The sequence below is a fragment of the Xenopus tropicalis genome, chromosome 10 (assembly GCF_000004195.4).
Source record: "Xenopus tropicalis strain Nigerian chromosome 10, UCB_Xtro_10.0, whole genome shotgun sequence".
In the NCBI taxonomy this organism is placed as follows: domain Eukaryota; kingdom Metazoa; phylum Chordata; class Amphibia; order Anura; family Pipidae; genus Xenopus; species Xenopus tropicalis.
Genome location: NC_030686.2, coordinates 6149487 through 6164618, shown reverse-complemented (window position 1 = coordinate 6164618; position 15132 = coordinate 6149487). Strand labels below are relative to the sequence as shown.

General features: G+C 49.0%; 1 protein-coding gene and 1 long non-coding RNA gene across 2 annotated transcripts; one reads left to right on the top strand and one right to left on the bottom strand.

Moving 5' to 3' along the window:
* Nucleotides 1–3336: 3336 nt before the first annotated feature.
* On the top strand, nt 3337–9848 carry coq10b (coenzyme Q10B). Its single transcript, NM_001017119.2, is given in 5 exon segments — nt 3337–3458; nt 7430–7582; nt 7905–8097; nt 8575–8676; nt 9288–9848. Coding segments are annotated over 5 exon segments (717 nt in total). The 5' UTR covers nt 3337–3345; the 3' UTR covers nt 9444–9848.
* Nucleotides 9019–14878, bottom strand: LOC116407996. The gene is made up of 3 exons (XR_004220665.1): nt 14269–14878; nt 12431–12580; nt 9019–9209 (listed from the first exon to the last, which is right to left on the bottom strand). It is a non-coding gene; the product is annotated as an uncharacterized LOC116407996 (long non-coding RNA).
* Between the last annotated feature and the right edge of the window lie 254 nt (nt 14879–15132).

Genomic DNA, 15132 nt, shown 5'->3' with positions numbered 1-15132 from the left:
ATTGAAAAGTTGTTAAGAATAGGCCATTCGATATATACTATTCCCAGTATGAATGTTAATAAATCTCCCCCACACTTTTCCGAATAGGATTTCCTGCATTTAGGGAAAAATGTATGGAATGTTCAGGGCTGGGAGGACCATGGCCACTAGGCCAGTCCCACATTCGCTCTGCTTGGATATAGGGCACTAGGCAAGGAAACATGAGGCTACGGGCTCTAAAGGTCACATTTCACTATGAATGCAGTGTGGCTGGGAAAATGTGGCTAAAGGCCCTAATGGGAATTTGGTGTGTAATCCTGCCTGTGGCATGAAAGCTTAGTGTCGTCATAGAGAGCACATACGTGTAATACAAAGGCTGCTCTGCTTGTACAAGCCAGTCCCGGGACTATTTCTGCCCTGTACCTGCGCCTACCTGCAGCAGCGAGAACAGGCAGGTACGGAGACATTCCACCGGGGCAGCACATAGCATGTAGTACACAAATGTGCATAGTAGCACACATTCACACTCAATGCACTTAGCTTTATATTCAGCAGTTTGGCATTTCAGCAGCTATCTGGTTCCAAATCTACCTAGCAACAAGGCAGCAGTACAAATGAGAGACCTGAATATGAATAGTAGTGGGTCTTAATAGAGAAGTAATAAAAAGTAACAATCAATTATAGCCTCAAAGAGCAATAGTTTTTTTTGGCTGCCGGGGTCAGTGACCCCCTTTTGAAAGTGGGAAAGATTTAGAATAAGAAAGCAGATAATTTAAAAAAAGAAGACCAATTGAAAAGTTGCTGCATGCATGGGCTCATCTAAGCTGCCAACTCTGTCCCTCCATACTGAGTCGGCAGATTATTTGCCCCCCAACAGCCTGCCCCCTTGATATATGAATGAAAACTGCCCAGTAATCTATTAGACAGGGTAGAAAATGCCATTGGGCAAGGACGTGGGGGGGGGGTGGCACCTGCATTACATAGTATCTGTATCTGACACATCGGGAATCACATCGGGTATAACTAATTCATTTGGATGCATGCTGCAGACTGCACTGGTTTCTTTGCAGTTTTTCATTACCCAGGCATAATGTGGATTCCATATATGTCTATATAACGGTGTAGATGGACTGATCTTCAGCAACTTTTACATTGTTCATGTTGTATTTTGAAGTGTGGGTCATCATTGGGCCTGTGGGGCGGGGACTGTGTGAAGGAGTTGTGGTCCTTACCCGACGGGGTTGTCAAACCTACCTGATCAGGGTCAGACTGGGGGGTGCAAGGCCCACCAGGGCTACCACCCCAGGGGCCCTTCAGGTGCCCCCACCAACCGCACCCCCTAACCCCCCTCTGAGCCTCCCCAGGGTCGGACTGGGCTGCCGGGACACCGGGAAAATACCCAGTGGGCCCCAGCGGCCCAGACCCAACCCTATTGCCGCTTCCTCTGGCCTCCAATGTCCTCCCCTGACGCATTTCCCGTAGTGCGTTCAGGGGAGGACGATGGACAGGGGCCTATGTGAGGGGGGGTGGGTTAGGGGTGTGCGGTGGCGGGGGACACGGCCGGAGGAGGCACCTTGGAGGCAGCAGCCCTAGTGGGCCCTGCACCCCCCCAGTCCGACCCTGAGCCTCCCTACAACCCCCCCCCCCCCCGGGAGGGTCCCCGACAGGCCGGCCAGGGGAGCGCCGGCAAGTGTCAGCCCAGTCTGACCCCGTACCTGCTCAGTATCTGCCCGGACCCTACCGGGGGCGGAACAGCTGCTCCTGGTAACTTTAAGAGCCAAATTTCCTTTTTTAAACTGGAAATTCATCTCTGCTAGTGCAGAAAGCACAACTAATGCTGGGGGGGGGGGGGGGGGGGGTGCATTACAGGAACTGCCCCAGGGCCCCCCCTGCTTGAGGGCCCCATACACTGGTTGCTTAGCTGCAAACTCTGTCTATAGGGGCTGTCTGCAGCTTTTATTGCCCAGTGTCTGCCCAGCCTTTAGTCTGTTCTGCTTGGCTGCTTCTAACACACATTACCCATAATGCCTGCCTGTCAGCTAGTCATGTATTGCATCTAAATGCCAGTTTGTTTCCACAGTTTGATCAATAGGCTCCTAAATGGTAAAATAAAGTTTCAAAATCAACTGGTTATCTCACTGTTGTGATTTATAGAAAATATACTCTCAATAATACACACAGACTGCTTGTATACCAATTAGGTTACTGTCATAAAAGTATTTATACTTCATACAGACACTCAGTTTTTCTATGAGGGAGACTCATTTAGAAGTGAATGGAAGGCAGTGAAGGGGTTAGGAAATACAGCTGGCTCTTGGCTTTCCCTTCAGGAGGCCAGTTTGGCAGTGCAGGGGTTAACGGACACAGCTGGCTCTTGGCTTTCCCTTCAGCAGGCCAGTTTGGCAGCGAAGGAGTTAACAGACACAGCTGGCTCTTGGCTTTCCCTTCAGGAGGCCAGTTTGGCAGTGCAGGGGTTAACGGACACAGCTGGCTCTTGGCTTTCCCTTCAGCAGGCCAGTTTGGCAGCGAAGGAGTTAACAGACACAGCTGGCTCTTGGCAGTCCCTTCAGGAGCCCAGTTTGGCAGTGCAGGGGTTAACAGACACAGCTGGCTCTTGGCTTTCCCTTCAGGAGGCCAGTTTAGCAGTGACGGGGTTAATGGACACAGCTGGCTCTTGGCTTTCCCTTCAGGAGGCCAGTTTGGCAGTGAAGGGGTTAACAGACACAGCTGGCTCTTGGCTTTCCCTTCAGGAGGCCAGTTTGGCAGTGAAGGGGTTAACAGACACAGCTGGCTCTTGGCTTTCCCTTCAGGAGGCCAGTTTGGCAGTGAAGGGGTTAACAGACACAGCTGCCCCTTGGCTTTCCCTTCAGGAGGCCAGTTTGGCAGTGCAGGGGTTAACAGACACAGCTGGCTCTTGGCTTTCCTTTCAGGAGGCCAGTTTGGCAGTGAAGGGGTTAACAGACACAGCTGCCCCTTGGCTTTCCCTTCAGGAGGCCAGTTTGGCAGTGCAGGGGTTAACAGACACAGCTGCCCCTTGGCTTTCCCTTCAGGAGGCCAGTTTGGCAGTGCAGGGGTTAACAGACACAGCTGGCTCTTGGCTTTCCCTTCAGGAGGCCAGTTTGGCAGTGCAGGGGTTAACAGACACTGTCCCAGTTCTGCCGGGAATATAAGGCAGTGAGAGGGTTAAGGGCCGGCCTTGGCCTGTGACGGCAGCGGGACACAGGTTACTCCAGTTTACTCAATAGGAAGCTCCGCTGGGGGCCGCGCCCCTTTCCATTGTGACGCAGAGGCCGCGCCCCCTCCCGCCGGTGTAAGGGGATCGCTGTAGCGCCACAGCCGGCATTTGTACGGGAATAGCGGACTGACATGGCCGGGAACTTGGGAAAGGGCGCCGCCGCACTCGGCCGGGCACTGCTACAGGCGGAGAGTCGGCACTGCCAAGGGGTTACACGGGCAGCAAGGAAGCAGCATGTAATCCGGTAAGTGATTGGTAGGGGGAGAGCAACTTACTAGGTGATCGGCCGATCCAACGTGCCGCGAATACAGCTGGTAACTACGCTTTGGGTTTCGGTAGAATCATTTCAGAACTTTCCCAGGATGTTGTCTATGTCCCATATATGCCCCCCTGGTTCTGCTGCTTATTGTATATTGTAAAATATGTTTTAGTAGTAACATAGTAAGTCGGGTTGAAAAAAGACGTACGTCCATCAGGTTCAACCCTAATGCCTATATTACATTACATTAACATTTATTTATAAAGCGCCAACATATACATTGGACATACAGAGTAACATATAAAGCAATCAGTAACCGATACAGGAGGGGAAGGGAGCCCTGCCCAAAAGAGCTTACACTCTACAAGGAGTAACATATAAAGCAATCAGTAACCGATACAGGAGGTGAAGAGGGCCCTGCCCAAAAGAGCTTACACTCTACAAGGAGTAACATATAAAGCAATCAGTAACCGATACAGGAGGGGAAGAGAGCCCTGCCCAAAAGAGCTTACACTCTATATAGAACCTGCCTAACTGCCAGCTGATCCAGAGGAAGGCGAAACACCCCATCTGAAGCCTAATAAGCCCCAGTGTAATCTGCTTCCTACAGTCTCATCCAGAAACCCCCGGGGCCTTAGCATTCTGGGAAATATTGGCACACTGGGGTACATAATGTCCCCATTTTGCTAACTGCCAGCTGAAAAGCACCCAATCGCCCCCCCCCCCCCCCCGCCGTCTCTCTGGGAAACCCCAGACACAGCGCCGGTACTGGAGCGTTTCAGTCCAAATACATTTTCCTGCAGAAATGCCCAAGGTCTGGGCGCTGGCGGCAATTGCTCATTTGAGTTAATAGGAGGTGACTAGGGGGCAAGCTGGGGGCCTATTAACCCATTAAATACAGTTTATGCGAATGAAGGATTTATGGGTTGGGGCCCATTGTCTTGAGATTCCTGGAACTGCTGCTCCGCCCCTTGTACTTCTAGTTTCCTTTCAAACTCGTGATCAGCACTTTGGGCCGGAGGCACCGTCAGGGGGAAGTTATACCAGTACTGGGAACCAACGGGCCGACACCGGCAACTTCTACTCCCAATCAGAACCTGCACTGGGGTTCTACATAGGCCCTGGCATTCCAGCCTTCAGATACAGAGTCCCCCCCCCCAGCCCAATAAATAGTGACTGTCTGTGGCACCTTACAGCCCCCCTGGCATTCCCAGTACCCAGAGGCACAAACAGCCCCCCCAGCCCAATAAATAGTGACTGTCTGTGGCACCTTACAGCCCCCCTGGCATTCCCAGTACCCAGAGGCACAAACAGCCCCCCCAGCCCAATAAATAGTGACTGTCTGTGGCACCTTACAGCCCCCCTGGCATTCCCAGTACCCAGAGGCACAAACAGCCCCCCAGCCCAATAAATAGTGACTGCCTATGGCACCTTACAGCCCCCCCCAGCCCAATAAATAGTGACTGTCTGTGGCACCTTACAGCCCCCCTGGCATTCCCAGTACCCAGGGGCACAAACAGCCCCCCCCAGCCCAATAAATAGTCACTGTCTGTGGCACCTTACAGCCCCCCTGGCATTCCCAGTACCCAGAGGCACAAACAGCCCCCCCAGCCCAATAAATAGTGACTGTCTGTGGCACCTTACAGCCCCCCTGGCATTCCCAGTACCCAGAGGCACAAACAGCCCCCCCAGCCCAATAAATAGTGACTGTCTGTGGCACCTTACAGCCCCCCTGGCATTCCCAGTACCCAGAGGCACAAACAGCCCCCCCAGCCCAATAAATAGTGACTGTCTGTGGCACCTTACAGCCCCCCTGGCATTCCCAGTACCCAGAGGCACAAACAGCCCCCCCAGCCCAATAAATAGTGACGGTCTGTGGCACCTTAAAGCCCCCCTGGCATTCCCAGTACCTAGAGGCACAAACACCCCCCCAGCCCAATAAATAGTGACTGTCTGTGGCACCTTACAGCCCCCCTGGCATTCCCAGTACCCAGGGGCACAAACAGCCCCCCCAGCCCAATAAATAGTCACTGTCTGTGGCACCTTACAGCCCCCCTGGCATTCCCAGTACCCAGAGGCACAAACAGCCCCCCCAGCCCAATAAATAGTGACTGTCTGTGGCACCTTACAGCCCCCTGGCATTCCCAGTACCCAGAGGCACAAACACCCCCCCCAGCCCAATAAATAGTGACTGTCTGTGGCACCTTACAGCCCCCCTGGCATTCCCAGTACCCAGAGGCACAAACAGCCCCCCCAGCCCAATAAATAGTGACTGTCTGTGGCAACTTACAACCCCCCTGGCATTCCCAGTACCCAGAGGCACAAACAGCCCCCCCCCCCCAGCCCAATAAATAGTGACTGTCTGTGGCACCTTACAGCCCCCCTGGCATTCCCAGTACCCAGAGGCACAAACAGCCCCCCCCCAGCCCAATAAATAGTGACTGTCTGTGGCACCTTACAGCCCCCCCGGCATTCCCAGTACCCAGAGGCACAAACAGCCCCCCCCCCAGCCCAATAAATAGTGACTGCCTATGGCACCTTACAGCCCCCCTGGCATTCCCAGTACCCAGAGGCACAAACAGCCCCCCCCCAGCCCAATAAATAGTGACTGTCTGTGGCACCTTACAGCCCCCCTGGCATTCCCAGTACCCAGAGGCACAAACAGCCCCCCCCCAGCCCAATAAATAGTGACTGTCTGTGGCACCTTACAGCAGCCCCCCTGGCATTTGCCGGAGCCCACAGATTGCCAGTCCGGGCCTGAAGCTGATCACTGTTTGTTGCGTATCCGGCTTTCGGTTTATTGTAATTAGTCAGCATTCGTGTCATTTGCAATCAATTAACAGAGGCTCTAATTGGCCACTAAGTGATACTGAGCAGCCCGGCAAGTGTGTAGTTGGCATAATTCCCTTCTTAGGAATGTGTGTGGTGACTCGCCAAGCCAAAGTACAACGTGTTACTCTACTGTGCAAATACCGACTGCTCCCTACTCTATATCATGCCGGGGGGGCGGGTGTTGGGGTTCTGCCAAGCTCTGAATGTGCAAGGCTTCCCACTGATCTATAAAATTCCACTGGCTGCCAAAGGAGGCTGGGAGTTGTATTGCAACCCCCGGCAGGCTGCCAGTCCCTATATGTCCCAGTGTTACTGACCCTGGTTGCCAAACTGCAGCTGTTGCTGAACTACCACTGTGCTGATTGCATAAGGGTAAAGGCTAATGACCCTGATCTTTGACTGAAATGCCATTGGCTGACAGTAAGCCGGGAGTTATGCAATGGCTAAAGGCCCCACTGCCCTATATCTCCTGATATGTCTCTATTACATGGGGTCACTGACCCCCCCCCTCCCCCTATAGCCCAGACCATTCAATAGGAGAGTGACTGGTGTTAATGGGCCCTGCTGGGCATTTGCCCACAGTGTGATGGAAGGACGGGCCGGGCACTTCTGGGTTCTGACTGGCTGACAGGGGGGTGTTGGCTTAATTGCTAGAAACTTGGCTCCATGGGGAAAGCAGAAACTAGTTGGTCCTGGTTCAAAGCAGCATCAGGCAATCTGCCCCCCCCAGCCCATGCTGCCTTACACCTGACTTAAAAGGAGAATTCTCTGCATAAGAGGATTAGGGACAGGAGGGTGGGGGGGTGAGCGAAAGGCACATTATATAAAGGGATTTGGAACCTGCTAGACCAGCTTCTAAAAAGTGAAAATAAATCATTTACTTGGAAACCAAATGCTCCCTGTTGCCTATGGAATGTAGAGTCTGGCATTCTGTACTCTAACGCACATGCCTTTCGAATGATGACTGTGTAGAGTCTGGCATTCTGTATTCTAACGCACATGCCTATGGAAGGATGACTGTGTAGAGTCTGGCATTCTATATTCTAACGCACATGCCTATGGAATGATGACTGTGTAGAGTCTGGCATTCTATATTCTAACTCACTTGCATGTGTATTTTGCAGGTATTTAAGTTCCTGTGGGATTTTGGCGTCACAGTGCCCAGCGCTACCCCTCCCGGCAACACCGGCCCAGGTACCAAGGCGCACCTTCCTGAACCTCGCCGCCCCGCTCCTGGGCAGCAAACGCATTGAGTACTCCGAATCCAAAGTGCTCGGGTGAGTAACTTGTACAGTGTGGGAATGGCTAAACCTAGGGCCCAATCATTTGGGGGAAGCGGAGAGACGGGGGCAAATGGAGGGGGAAGCAGAGAGACGGGGGCAAATGGAGGGGGAAGCAGAGAGACAGGGGCAAAGAAGATAATGTTGGGCAGCTCCAAACAGCTGCTTGAAATGGCTCAGGTGAGAAATGCCCTGAATCACCCAACATTGCCCAAAATAGGGAGGCAGATAGAGCCAGGCTGGGGGGGGGAAACAGTTACTATACAGCAGCCCCCTGCAAGGATGAATATGGATTTATATGTCCCGCTTTGCTTTGCAGATATTCCATAGAGCAAATGTACGACATTGTAGCGGATGTGGCCAATTACAAGATCTTCGTGCCTTGGTGCAACTGTTCTAAAGTCTTATCCTGTAAAAAGGGGGTGACGAGGGCAGAGCTGGAGGTGGGCTTCCCCCCTGTGGTGGAGAGATACGTGTCTGAGATCTCCGTCATCCCTCGGCACCAAGTGCGGGTAAGTGCCCCTCTCGCTATGGAGTGTGTGTCTACAGGCCAGTAGATGGGCAAGGGGGTATAATGGGCACCCGTGGATTATTACCATGGATACACGTCAGTAATTGCGTTATAAGTCACAAAATAAATTAGATACGGATTATGGTCATTGTAGTTAATGAACTGTCGGAGCTCTAGGCCGCTACTCCTGCATTTTAATTGGCTGTGGCCAAGGGGCCTGCCCTTTTTATTGCAGTGATTATATAGGGTATAAAGTCTTTAGTTACTGAACACTGGGGGTCTGTATCTGTATCCCTGGGGTTTATGTATACATGTGTATCTTCCAGCAGTTACTTATTACACACAGTTGCCTACCATAGTAAGTTGGGTTGAAAAAAGACATACGTCCATCACGTTCAACCATAATGCCTATATATATATCTGCTTAACTGCTAGTTGATCCAGAGGAAGGCTAATAACACACTGTTTGTCTCCGCAGGCTGTTTGCAGCGATGGCAGATTGTTCAGTCACCTGGAGACTGTATGGAGATTCAGCCCGGGGTTATCAGGCCGGCCCGATACCTGCACACTGGACTTCTATGTGAGTAGCCTTCCCCATACACAGCCTTAATATATGTGGGGGCTGCGTTTAATCATGGCAGGGGTTTAATCATGGCAGGGGTACCGGGCATATTGTTATTTTATATGGTACAAGCCTATCTGTAACCGGCAGTATATAGGGTAAGGGCACTGCCCATATGTTACACCTTGTAGGGCACTGCCCATATGTTACACCTTGTAGGGCACTGCCCATATGTTACACCTTGTAGGGCACTGCTCACATGATACACCTTGTAGATTAGCATTTGGCTAAGTCTTTAGTATTTGCCCTAACTGAATCCTAACCTTTAATGAAACAGAAAAATAAACTGGGGGGGGGGTGGGGTAGGATTTGCCGGTATGTAACATGGCAGTGAGCAGAATCACTAACCTTCTGGCCTAGGTCGGTGTGGCCTTTCTGTAAGATGAACCGGCCCTGGGTACATTGCTGGGGCCACAACCTGGCCATGTCTCCTTATTCTCCCGTCCCCAGCGTATGCACAGTAAGGATCTCAGTCCTGTTTGAATTGGAGTCTGTGGGGGGAAAGAAGGATGATTAATGAGTTTATAAATCATAAAACTGACTTTTAAACCAACTTTTCCCTTTTTCAGGTCTCCTTTGAATTCAAATCCCTGCTCCACTCTCAGTTGGCCAATGTCTTCTTCGACGAGGTGGTCAAGCAAATGGTTTGTGCATTTGAGAAGCAGGCGGCGCGGATATACGGGCGCCAAGTGGTACCCGCGGGCAAGCTCAGGGCTGTGCAATGACCGGGAATGTTCCACGGATGCCCCGCCCACTTCAGCCCCCCCAAATGAACTGATGGGAGTTATACCAAGCCGTGGCTGGAGAAGCAGTGCCCCCCCCCCCCCCCGGGCGCTGTGGGTCAGACCCCCCTTGGCACTAGACATGTATCTGCATACAGGACCACCTCAGCACACTGCACATACCTCTATGTTTCTATTTATTTAACCGGACCACTTTCAATTGTTTAAATTTATTTAAATTGTTTAAATTATTTTGTAAATGTTGAATATTTAAAAAAGAGCCGGAGTCCCGTCGTTACAATGGCGGGGGAGGCGGAGCTCTTGTGTATGTTTCAAACACCAGCCTAATGTACATAATATTTTAGAAGATTCTCATTTTAAGGTGTAAAATAAATGTATGTTTATAGTTTTGTGTCGTCCACATTTAATTTAAAAAAAAATATATATATTTTTGAGGATTTACGCAGATTTGTATTTTGTCTTCTAAGGGGCTTGTCTGATTGGACACTGGATGTGCCTGTTTGTCACCAGTAGAAAGGGGCGGGATTAGGATGTGGGTTCATTAAAACCACTTTAAAAAAAGGCAAATGGTGCTTAATGGTTTCTTTTCCTCAGGGTACAGTATAGACTGTAGTGGTGGTGGTAGTAGTATTACAGAAGGTTTAGCTCCAACAGATTGGTAGTAGTGTATACAGGGTAGAGCCACATACAGAGGGGGCAGGCAGTGGTACATTAGCCTAACTGGAGAAGAAAGTGGTGGGTAGGGTTGCCTCCATTGTAGGGTTTTAATCCCGGACAAAGGGGGTGTGTTGCTGATGTTTTCTGGTCACATGATGACCTCAAGGGTGGAGATATTGCATCCTCTGGACTCCATTTGGAGGTTTTGACCCGGAGAGTCCCTTGAAAAACTAGGCGGCCCGGGTCAGTACTGAACAGCTGGCAGCCCTAGTGCTGAGCCAAAGTGCCTCACTGGAATACTGGGATCTCTTTATATTCTGTTTAATGAATAACTTTGAGGCATTAAAAATAGGGTTATCACCCAGTGAGTATTTGAACAGCACAGAGGGTAGTAAATCAGCAGCTAGGGCCGGGGCCAGAATTACAAATGTACCGGCAATGTAATTTGTATTACCCTATGGACTTACTCTCTCGGCTGTACTGGCAGATACACTTGATTCAGATAAGGGTGAGAAAATAGAACTGCTGTATCTACTATGGAACATATCTACTCTATTCACTATGGAACATAGCTAATATAGCTACTATAACTACTATGGAACATAACTACTATATCTACTATAGTTACTATGGAACATAGCTACTATGTCTACTATAACTACTATGGAACATAGCTAATATATGTAATATAGTTACTATGGAACATAGCTATGTTCCATAGCAGATATAATAATTATGCTCCATAGTAGTTATAGTAGCTATGTTCCATAGAGTTACTATAGTAGATATAATAGTTAATATACTGTATCTACTACAGTTATATACAGTTATAGCTACTATATCTACTATAGTTACTATAACTACTATGGAACATAGCTAATATATCTACTATGGGACATAGCTATTATGTCTACTATAGCTACTATGGAACATAGCTAATATATCTACTATAGTTACTGTATCTATTATGGAACACCCATAACCTCTGGCAAAGCGAATACCTGCATGGTGCCAGGAGGCACAAAAGGCAGAACCCACATCCAGGGCTGTAATTAAAGGACCAGTAACAAAAAAAATATATATTTTCATGCATTTAAATACAATGCAGAGTTACCTTGCAGGGGTAAATACATGTTTGCTTAAATACCATGATATAAGTTGATTTGGGCTATAGGGCACGTGTACATAGCAGATAATGGATAAGCTCTGTAGAATACAATGCTTTTAGTTTTTACACAGTAAGATAAACATGGACAAATGCCCTCCCTAAACAGGAATATAGAGAGAAGGCCTCTCCTGGAAAATTGGACATTTTTAAAGGTGGCCACACACACTGAGATCTGCTTGCTTGGCGACCTTCCCCGATATCCCACCTACGGGTGGGCGATATCAGGCTAATTCAGTTGTTTGGCCCTGGGACCAAATGATAGAATTAGAATGACGGGTATAGGGCGCAGTCAGTTCGGGGACTGCATTAACAAGACAATGTAGTCCCCGATCCGACCAAACTTTTTAACCTGCCCGTCGATAGTGCCCATACACGGGCCGATAAGCTGCCGAATCAGTCTAAGGGACCCATATCAGCAGCTACAATCGCCTTGTGTATGGGGACCTTTAGCCACAATTTTTATGCTGGTGGTGTATAAAGAGATCAAAATTAAAAAAAAACTCACTTTATGACATTACTATATGTGCTCCGAGTGCGGACTTGGCCACCCCCCCCCCCACTTGGCCACGGAACAACTTACCCCCAATGTAAAATCTGATTCTTCCAGGCAACTGATGTATATCTGGGTCTCACTTAATTTTAGTGGGAGCAGGAGTAACAAGGTTAGAGTGGGAGCAGGCACCCCGGTTTCTGGGGGATCCCTAATCCTTGCTCCAATGGCTCCTATACCCGTAATTGGATTGAACTGGCCTTATGTCACCCCTTAGGTGGGCATATCCGGAGAAAGATCCACTCATTTATTGACCTCACCAAATGAGTGGATCTTAATGTACCTTCCCTCCTTGAACCCAAACCACCCCATTAACATTATTCCCACCAAGTCAACATTAACCCCAAACCTCTCCTTCACTCACCTTAGTGCCCCCCCCAATTCTCTCACCTCAATGTTTTCCCACCCACAATACCTCCCATTTCCTGACACCTCACTAATCACATTGGCCCATCATTTCCTTCTACCCTTAGTGCTGATTCCTTGGCAACTAGCCGCAGAACTTTAACCCTTTGGTGTGTCCAAACTAAACAAGGACAAATGCACCAATGTGATTGTTATGAGCTAATCAGCACTGGAGCAAAGTTTACAAACCTGTGTTCTACCTCCTTGTTATGTAAATGGAAATTTCCCAGACTGTTGCTCCCTGCAGGCTGATGCAGTGTTGCTGGGGTATGTTACTGCGGGCAACAGCGGCGTAACGTGGTGTCAGACTGGGTTTCCAGGGCTGCTGCCCTGAGGCATCTGGTCAGATGGAGGAAAATGTAAAATACGGTTAAACCACATGGGTACAGTTTGCCCATAAAATTACAGATATCACAAAACTACAGCTCCCAGCATTCCCTGCCAGCTGCCTCTGTAACATTACTATTCTGCCAGAAAAGGACTCGTATTGTAACATAGTAACATAGTAGGGGAGACTGCATAAAGATTTGTGTCCATCAAGTTTAAGTTAATGGTGGGAATAGCATGTGACTTTGGCCTTCCAAGGAAAATAAATATATATATTTTTTTCAAGAAAGTTTAGGATGAATATTTTCTTTTTCCATATGTTACAGATTTGTTTTTGTATTGATTTACTATTGCATGTTTAATTTTTTTCAGTAGAACTGCCTTGAAACCCATGATAACCTATGGTGACAGTGGAGCAGTTCTTGCAGTGATCTATTAAAAGTATTAAAATTAGTTGTCAAAAAGATTTTTGTTTGTCTTTACATCCCCCTAGTGGCTGTCCTTAGTACTACACTAAAGGGAAAATATCCTTCAGACACTGTGTAACACAGTCACAATGAGCTTCACTCTAAAGCTGGCCATACACGTGGCGGTCGCACGAAACATCGTCAGATCCGCCACACACCATTCAGGGCTGAATCGGCAGGTAAGGAGGTAGAAACAATAGGATTTCTACCTCCTTCTGCCGATTCAGCTCTGAAGGGAGAATTTTGGTCAGGCGCCTTCTATGGCGCCCGATCAAAATTTTCTAACTTGGCCGATCGGCGAGCCGACCGATTTCAGCAGCTTCCTGCGATATCGGTCGGCTCGCTGACATGCCATACACGCACCGATTATCGTACGAAACGAGGTTTCGTACGATAATATCGGTGCGTGTATGGCCACCTTAATTCTGAGCTTTCAGAAGGAGCCAGCGCTACACATTAGAACTGCTTTCAGCTAACCTGTTGTTTCTCCTACTCCCATGTAACTGGAGGAGTCCCAAGCCGGACTTGGATTTCTTACTATTGAGTGCTATTCTGATACCTACTGGGAGCTGCTATCTTGCTCGCTTCCCATTGTTCTGCTGATCGGCTGCTGGGGGTGAGGGGGGGGATATCAGTCCAACTTGCGGCGCAGCAGTAAAGTGTGCCTGAGTCTGAGCTCTCAGAAGGAGCCGGCGCTACACATTAGAACTGCTTTCAGCTAACCTATTGTTTCTCCTACTCCCATGTAACTGGAGGAGTCCCAAGCCGGACTTGGATTTCTTACTATTGAGTGCTATTCTGATACCTACTGGGAGCTGCCATCTTGCTCCCTTCCCATTGTTCTGCTGATCGGCTGCTGGGGGTGAGGGGGGGGATATCAGTCCAACTTGCGGCGCAGCAGTAAAGTGTGCCTGAGTCTGAGCTCTCAGAAGGAGCCGGCGCTACACATTAGAACTGCTTTCAGCTAACCTATTGTTTCTCCTACTCCCATGTAACTGGAGGAGTCCCAAGCCGGACTTGGATTTCTTACTATTGAGTGCTATTCTGATACCTACTGGGAGCTGCCATCTTGCTCCCTTCCCATTGTTCCCATATATACAGATAATGGGTGCAGAGGATCTCCCGTTGGTATCTATATGCACCAGTGCTTAATCAGGATATTTCTGACGGACGCACAATTTTCTTCAATGTTTACACAACTGACTTGTGTTCATAAAGAAGCCCTACAATCACCTTGGTATCAATAGAAACTTCCGGTAAGATCCCGTGTATGATCCCATTGATGGGGAAGCAGAGGAAAGCAGCAGATTAGCAGCCCTATCCCAGGCAGAAGCTGCGAGTTCATTAGCGCCGGGCGTCATGGAAAACCACTTCGTTATACAAACACTCGTTATCAGTACCCGCCTCCCAGCCGTTATGTTTGTTCATAAAACCCATACGGTTCACTTACTACACAGGGTAATGCTGTATCCCCTGTACATCTATCATGGGAGAAATGACTAGAAATTCTCTGTGTAGGATGAAACTGATCCACTGCCATTCTATACCAAATTATAACATGCATAATAATCTTATAAACTGCAAATAAGGCAAAATAAAGACCAATTGCAAATTGTCTCAGAATAGACAACCCCTTCAACATCAACACCATCTGCTCCACCTCTGCTAGCCATACCAGCCGTTAGCAACCAGCCACACTTCCCACCCAGACACCACAAAGTAGCCGCAACATGTACCTTAGTGGGTTTGTACTTGGGAACCTGCCACAGCTTTACATTATAAGCCTAAATTGACACCATCTTGCCTTGCTATACACAATGTCCCACCCCTGACACCATCTTGCCTTGCTATACACAATGTCCCACCCCTGACACCATCTTGCCTTGCTATACACACAGTCCCACCCCTGACACCATCTTGCCTTGCTATACACACAGTCCCACCCCTGACCCCATCTTGCCTTGCTATACACACAATGTCCCACCCCTGACACCATCTTGCCTTGCTATACACACAATGTCCCACCCCTGACCCCATCTTGCCTTGCTATACACACAATGTCCCACCCCTGACACCATATTGCCTTGCTATACACAC